The 7,431-nt window shown below is 47.3% G+C and overlaps 1 protein-coding gene across 2 annotated transcripts in view; it reads right to left on the bottom strand.

Moving 5' to 3' along the window:
• IWS1 (IWS1 homolog (S. cerevisiae)) overlaps positions 1-1,656 on the bottom strand; it is an 87,300-nt gene extending 85,644 nt beyond the window's left edge. For both annotated transcript variants that reach the window (XM_011980486.1, XM_011980487.1), the window contains exon 1: positions 1,046-1,656. In XM_011980486.1, the coding sequence (XP_011835876.1) occupies positions 1,046-1,079 (34 nt within the window). In that variant the 5' untranslated portion in view covers positions 1,080-1,656. The remainder of the gene's footprint in view (positions 1-1,045) is intronic.
• Positions 1,657-7,431: the final 5,775 nt, after the last annotated feature.

Consider the following 7,431-nt stretch of genomic DNA (forward strand, 5'->3'; position numbering starts at 1 on the left):
TGGCGGGGTGGGGGTGGTGTTGGTCTCACTATGTTGCCCAGGCTGGTCTCGAACTCCTGGGTTCAAGCCATTGGCCGCCTACGCCTCCCAAAGTGCTGGGATTACAGGCATAAGCCACCGCACCTGGCTTAGGAAGGTGTTTTTAAGCAGTGCATGAATGGAAAACCCTTTGCAGTCATTACAATTCACTGTCCTATGTAAGGAAAAGCAATGAACTCAAAACAGTAAAGAGCTTAACGCTTAAACCATTGAGAACTCAAGTTTTTTTTTTATTTTTTTTTTTTAATTTTCAATTTTTGTGGCTACATAGTGGGTGTATTTAAGAACTTTTGAGACAGAACCCCCAATACAACTAGCACACAAAGGGAAAGCAAACCCCACGTGTTTCCCACACCAGGTTCTGCTTCACTTATCCTTAATCTCAGGTGCCGAGCACCGTGCCAGCAGAGTGGGCCCCATTAAGAGTTTACAGAATAAACAAACAGTAAAGAAAGGAGACCAAACTTCGGTGAGGAAGGTGAGGAGAAAGAGGAACCGTCTTAAGGTGGAAGAAAGGCACAAAAATCACAAGTGCCAGAAGTACATTCCTTACTCTATGCATGCAACTGAAACATGCGTCCTGCACTTATGTCCGGTGTTGCAGGCAAGATTAAACCACTCCCTTAGGAGTGAAAAGTGCAGGAAGGATCCCCCGCCCCATCGCCCCCTGGATTCTCCAACTACTCAACTATTGAAAACTCTTAACAGAAGATACCTCTCCTTCCCTAGCACTTTGCACACAATAGGAGCTTAATATACGAAAGTGACTTCCCAATTTCAGCAAAAACCTTCGCCGATTCAGAAGAAAGCTTTCCCACCAGAATCCCGTCTCCAACGTTCTAGCTTCGAGGCTTGCAGCCGGTCAGTGGGCTTTTGCCCTCCTCGGGCCGGGTCGCGGGAGGGAAGGTTTCGGGGGCCTCCTTGCCCCCACCCGCGGGGTGCCAGGCCGAGACCCGCCGAGTAACTGCTCCGCCCCCCAGCCCGGTCCCCCAGGTCCCTGCCCCACCTGACTGGTCGCCGCTGTAATATTCCGAGTCCATGGCAGGCGGACTCTCAGCGGGGAGTGTCCGCGCCCCGCGCCGCCCCCGTCACCTCCTTCCAGGCGGTGTGACCCCGGAAGGCGCGGCTGAGTGTTCAGAGACTCCCGCCCGACCGGAGAACTTAACGGGTGCGGAGAGTAAGAAAGCGGCAGCGGCAACGGCGAATGCTTTGACCTGGAAGCGGAGGCAGGCTGGCAGGCTGGCAGGCAGGCAGGCACGCGAGCCGGCGCTCTACTTCCTAGAAGCACCGCTGGGGCCAAAATGGCGTCTGCCCACGACCCTCAAAGGAATGCAGCGCGCAGGCGCCGCAACCCGTCAACCGGCCAATGAGAAGACGCAACAGCACTGACGCCAAGGCACGGCCGGAAAGGAGACTCCTGGGAAAACTGAGCTGGAGCTCGGGCTTTAATTAAATACCTTGCTCGGGTGGATCCCGGTCTGGCCCCCGTGGAAATAACGTTATCATTGATTCTTTATCATTTTCTAGATTCTGTGTCCGTGCCTTGTTTGAAGAGCTTTTGAGATACTCTTCCGAAAAATGAAGACCCGCTCAAATGACTTTTCCGTCATTCAGCCAAACCACGGTGGTTCCCGTCAGGCCCCGAGGCGCCTCGTTCCCGCCCGCAGTAGGCGAGAAAGCGAGCGTTGCTCCCTGGGACTTGTAGTACGACGACCGCGAGCTGTGATGCGTTACTAACTGGCGCGAGCCACGGCGCCTCCTCTCCCAGCGTCTTCCTCTCTTTCATCCTTGTTAAGAAGCTATTTGGCCAGCAGTAAGAAGTACACATCTTTGCTTCCAGAAGGGTTCCCCTGATGAAACACCGAGGAAGGTGAAGTTGAACTTTACCTGAGCCCTGTGTTCCTAGAAAACAGCGGTGATTAAGAAACCCCTTCATCTATTTGTGTTTCTGGAACGGCACCCTGTGAAGAACCACCCATCGCCACGTGACTCAGATAAAACGCGTGCAGATGACCCCCTTGTTTGCCTGTGACGAGGCCAAACAGAGACCTTTCCCCTTTATTCTGAGCCTGTTAATAAAGCCAGACAGACCTTAAATTCCCGCTGATGATAATCGAGTAATTAGTTGAGATTAGAACACTCCCCCGACCCCAAACTAGTTAGAGAATATTTTCTGTTCACCTGACTGAAATTTATCCTGATTGCAAAACAATCCCAACTGTCAATCATTCCACCTTCCTCCCTATAAAAGGCAAAACTGCGCTGCCAAGACACTGATCGTCTCTGGAGTGCTCTCCCTGTTGAAATAGGCTGAGTAAAATCTATTTCCTTACTTGTTCATTTTAGTCTTGGACAGGGAGGGGAACATTCTTGACTTTTGATGGGAGGAGGGCCAGTAGAGGTTTAAGCAAAGATTCCCCAGGAGGTGTAGACATGTAGAAAAAGAGCGTTTTGTTACTACTACAGATATCTGACCCTTCGTTAGCCAGTCAGAGTATGCTGGCAGAGCCCAATTATAGGCTCCTGAAGAGGACGTGGGAAGAGAAGAAAGGGGAGAAGTGATTTCTCTCTGGAAATTCCCATTTTCCTGCAAGAGAGTTCACGGATATTCTTTTCCGATGTGGTGGAAACAGCATGGAATCCAAATTCCTTATTTTCAGCTGCGGGAATGACAGCTTCTCAGGCAGTCTTGAGAATCAGAAGAACAAAGAATGAGCAATGCCCGACACCAAATCACTTGATAGAAGATATCAAGGCTCTAAGCCCTCTTCTAAAGGTGAGAGTATACCTGTGTAAATGCAGAGTACACCTGTGTAAATGGAGCAGGATTAAAAGATGAAAATTCCAGGAAGAGTTTCGGTGGAAGAGAACCTTTTAGTTTCACCAGAGATGTAAGTCCAGCAGTCAGGAAAGTGGTTGGGTTATAAACAATGCAATTGCCAGATGATAATCACTGAATTTTAGCGTTAAAACTAACTGTACTGGTGGTTTGGAGAGTGGATAGAAACACTCTGGACACACAACAATGTTCTTAGCTCTAGAAGGCTGCAAAGAAGCATCAGATCTAATTTTTGTCCTCAGAAAGTCAACAATTTAGTAAGACAGGACACCTCTTTCAAATGAATACAGAGCCTTAGTTAAAGCAGTGTGCTTATCAGTGTAAACACAGCTTACTGAGAGTTCCCAGAGCTCCTTCCTACCAGCTGGCTGTCCCTCCTGGATGCTGGTAGAGAAATTCTGTAGTGGCACAGATGTGTCTTTCTGAGTCTTGGCCGCCTTACATTTTCAGGACTGCCATCTCCCTACCCCTCACACCCCACCCCAGTGCAGTTGGCCCATGGCGGTGATTGGGAGGCACCCAGAAGAGAGGCTGTTTCCCACCAAGGGTGCTAAGGACAGAGAAGGATGGAGAGGCAAACTTGCAGCAGTCCACAATGCTTCCTCCCTTAACAGATAACCCAGAGACGCTGCATTCCCTAAATGAATGTAAGATGTATTTGGAGACACTCTGAAGACACTGCCATCTGCTGAACACGTAAGGGAGCAAGAGACCAAATAATATAAACAACAGCCTGGCACCATCACAGCTATAGACTGGGGGCTTAGAGCCCTAGGTTGTGGCCCTATCACTGGGCTTATTGTACTTGGTGAGCCGGGACAAGCTACCAGTCTTCTATGAGCCTCAGTTTCCACATGTATCAAATGAGAGGGTTGAATGAGGTTTCAAGTCCTCTTAGCTTTTTTCTATGTCAAAGAAGCCAGGTCTCTAAGTCTGACCCAGCTTCTTGTGCTTGAGCCACTAGCAAGCCCTACCAGGGAAGACACAAACGAAACTTACTAGCTGTGTGACCTTGAGCAAGTTGCTGAACCTCTCTGTGCTTCAACATCCTCACCTATAAGTTGGGGATAACAGTACCATTTACGTCACAGAGTTGTCATGAAGCTAAATGCACATATATAATTGTATAATATGTTATAATTACATATATTACATGTATAATATTAAGCATGATATATATATGTTATATATATAATGATTCCTGGGACAGAATATTGTGAAATTAAATAATTCAAACCTTTTTTTTTTTTTTTTTTTTTGAGATGGAGTCTCGCTCTGTCACCCAGGCTGGAGCACAGCAGGCTGGAGTGCAGTGGCATGATCTTGGCTCACTGCAACCCTCACCTCTTGGGTTCAAGCAGTTCTCGTGCTTCAGCCTCCTGACTAGCTGGGACTACAGGTGTGCACCACCACGCCTGGCTATTTTTTGTATTTTTAGTAGAGATGGGGTTTCACCATACTGGCCAGGCGGGTCTTGAACTCCTGGCCTCAGGTGGTCCACCCACCTCGGTTTCCCAAAGTGCTAGGATTATAGGCGTGAGCCACTGCACCCAGCCAAATAATTCAAACTGAAAGCTGTTGGAACTTAAATTGTTCTGAGTCTTCAGAGGAATGTGACTATGCAGCCTGAGTCACATGTCATGCAGCTGCAACTTCTGCCGTTTTACCCCCTGTAAACAATTGAGACTAAGTGGTGCCGGAGATAAAACCCCCTCAGATCACTCCCCCTCCTACAGAGTAATAATGTCATCTCGTTGGGATGCAGCATCCTGTAACCAATCAAATCACTGTAACATATGCACTGTCTTGTGTGGAAAACGTTATAATCCTGCTAAAATTTTTTCTGTCTCTCTCTGTATAAGTAAAATTTAACTTCTCCACTTTGGAACGCTGAACCCATTCGTTTGGAGTTGAGGTCTCCTAGGTGGCTATCCGCACACTCAAGTAAACTCTATGTGTAATCATATTTTATGCATCTTATTATTTAAGATTAGCAATATATATGTTAGCTATTATCATTATTATTAGGCATTGTGAAGATACAAAAAACTAACACATGATTCCTGCCTTGAGAAGCTTACAATTCATTAGGAAGTACTGCTTTGAAAAAAGAAAATGCTAAGAGGTGAATTGTGTGATGTGGGTAACAAGTACCATGGGAATTAAAAGGAGGGTGAGGCTAGAGTGAACAATCAGGCTGGCTTCTTGGGGGAGGGCGCTTGAGGTGATATTTGAAGGACAAAGGCCGATTTGGATGGAAAGATAATATTTCAATCATGGTAAGCTAACAGTCTACCATGTAGTTATGTTGTTATAACAACATCAACACATTTCAGTGGCTTGACGTGATAATAGTTTATTTCTTCCTCTTGTCAATGGGCAGTGGAGTCAGCGGTGAGGTGGAGGTTGCACTCTGCTCCTAGCAGTCATTCAGGGATCCAGGCTCTTCCCATATTGTGGCTTCACCATTTCCCAGGGCCTCAGAAGCCCCTACTGGATGCTCTGCATGCCACCAGCAGATGGGAGAAGAGAGTGTGTAGAAAGGTGCAGGACATTTTAATGAGCCTAACCTGGAGTTGGAGCATCTCACCTACTCTCATTCCATGGCCCCTTCTAATTGTAAATGAGGCAGGAAAGAATATGTCCACTGTGGGACCAAGAAGTAAAGGAAAGTGATCTTGGTGGACATGCAGCATTCTAGACAAGGGTAAGAAATCCACCCCAGTACTTCTTTTCCCAGAAATGAAGTTCCTAGCAGTGAGCCTAAACCTCTCACTCTCAACGTCTTCCAAGAGCTAGGTGAAGTATTACTGTCATCATAATTAGCATTATTAACATCATGTATTTAGTTTATTGAGTTGACACGTAAGCAAGTTTTGCTTTTCCTTATCAGTGTCTCAGTCTCCCCAAGGCAATAAGATTAGTCATCAGGATATGCCATTAACCCTGGTCATGGGACAGAGGTCCCATGTTTATAGTCAGTGACCTGGGTTTAAATGCCAGGGCCTAAGACAGATTTATCCACTGAATGCCCAAAGCCCTCTAGAGAGGAGGAGGTGACTTTTCATTTTGTGCCCCTACTTTCCCCTTCTTGCTGCCTCGGACAAATCTCTGGGTAGGTTCCTCAGAGGGCTTATGGTGACAAAAGCACCACTAGAAATGAGTTCTTTCCTCCGGGGCTGAGACTGTGGATGCCTAGCTGGCCCTTCAGCACTTTGGATTCAAGACCTTCCCAGTCGAGGAGCAGCTATCTTGAAGCTGCTGTTCCAGGAGGAAGAAATATCTGAGTTTTCCTGATCACAGTCATCTCCTTGGCATGTCAGAACCAAGGTCCTCCAGGAAGCACTCATCTTCCCTGCACCCTCCCTCTGAGCCACATCTTCCTGCCACTGAAGGAGCCCAAGGGTCAGGGTCACCTCTTCTGGGAGGACCTTTGTTCTGGTCTTTGTTGGCCTCCTCTTTCTGCCAGCCTCCAATGGCACCTGGGCCTGTGAACTATATATTGGTTCCCAACTGGGACTTTGTCCCCTAGAGACATTTGGCAATAATATATGAAGACACTTTGATTTGTCACCACTAGGGGTGGGGGCATAACTACTGCTAAATGTTCTGCAGTACACAGGACAATGCCTCTCATCCCCCAACAAAGAATAATCTCGTCCAAAATGCTAATAGTGCCAAGACTGAGAAACCCTGAACTACAGGACAGAATGTGCCCTGTGATCTACTCTCTTGTACTGTGCACAGCTGTGGTTCCAGGGAAGCATTTAAGCCTCGCTTCTCTTCCCAGATATTCCATTGCCCCAACATCTCAGAAACTAAGGCAACAAAATGGGAAAGGCCTTCCAAACCCTGGGCTGGGGCCAGCAAGTTGGGGAAACACCTCTTTTTTGAAAATCTCTGAAGACAGGATGTCTCATGCATCACTGGGGTGAGGAAGGAGGGTGGTTTGTCTGAGGGTTGGCGTGGTGTAATACATCCCAGTAAGCACGGGCCATGGGGTCAGGTACACCCTAATTCAAACTGCACCTCTGCCACTTTTGGCCGTGTGGCCTAAGCAAGTTTCATAACCTCTTTGACTTTAACTTCCTTGCTATGAAATGAGGAGAAACACCCCTCATTTGTTGAGGTTTGATGAGGGTTGAGTGAGATGGTACAAGCAAAGAGCCCAGCACAGAGAAAATCCTCATCATATGCTAGCTCTTTCCGAGACTGAGAATTCAAAAATGTTCTAAAGACTAGTTCAGTCGCAGAGGTCTATGCTGCCAACCTTACTGTTTCATAGAGTTAGTGGATAATTTGGCTGCTGTAGGCTAGATGAGAAGATTAGGGCCGCTGTAAGCAAGCGACTTCAGGTAGCTCTATGATACACTGGTAGAGCTGAAGCGAAAGGCTCGCTCTGTGAGGTAGCTGTGATGATGCTATAATGGGCTTGGTCACTGACAGGAATGCAGTGAACCACAGGTTGTCCATGGGCACATTTCAGCTCAGCTCACAAACGTATTTTTAAAGGTTAGCAGAATATTCCCATCTTGGGAAATCAGCGCTACGCT

The sequence above is a fragment of the Mandrillus leucophaeus genome, unplaced genomic scaffold (genome assembly GCF_000951045.1).
Source record: "Mandrillus leucophaeus isolate KB7577 unplaced genomic scaffold, Mleu.le_1.0 Scaffold213, whole genome shotgun sequence".
Classification (NCBI taxonomy): domain Eukaryota; kingdom Metazoa; phylum Chordata; class Mammalia; order Primates; family Cercopithecidae; genus Mandrillus; species Mandrillus leucophaeus.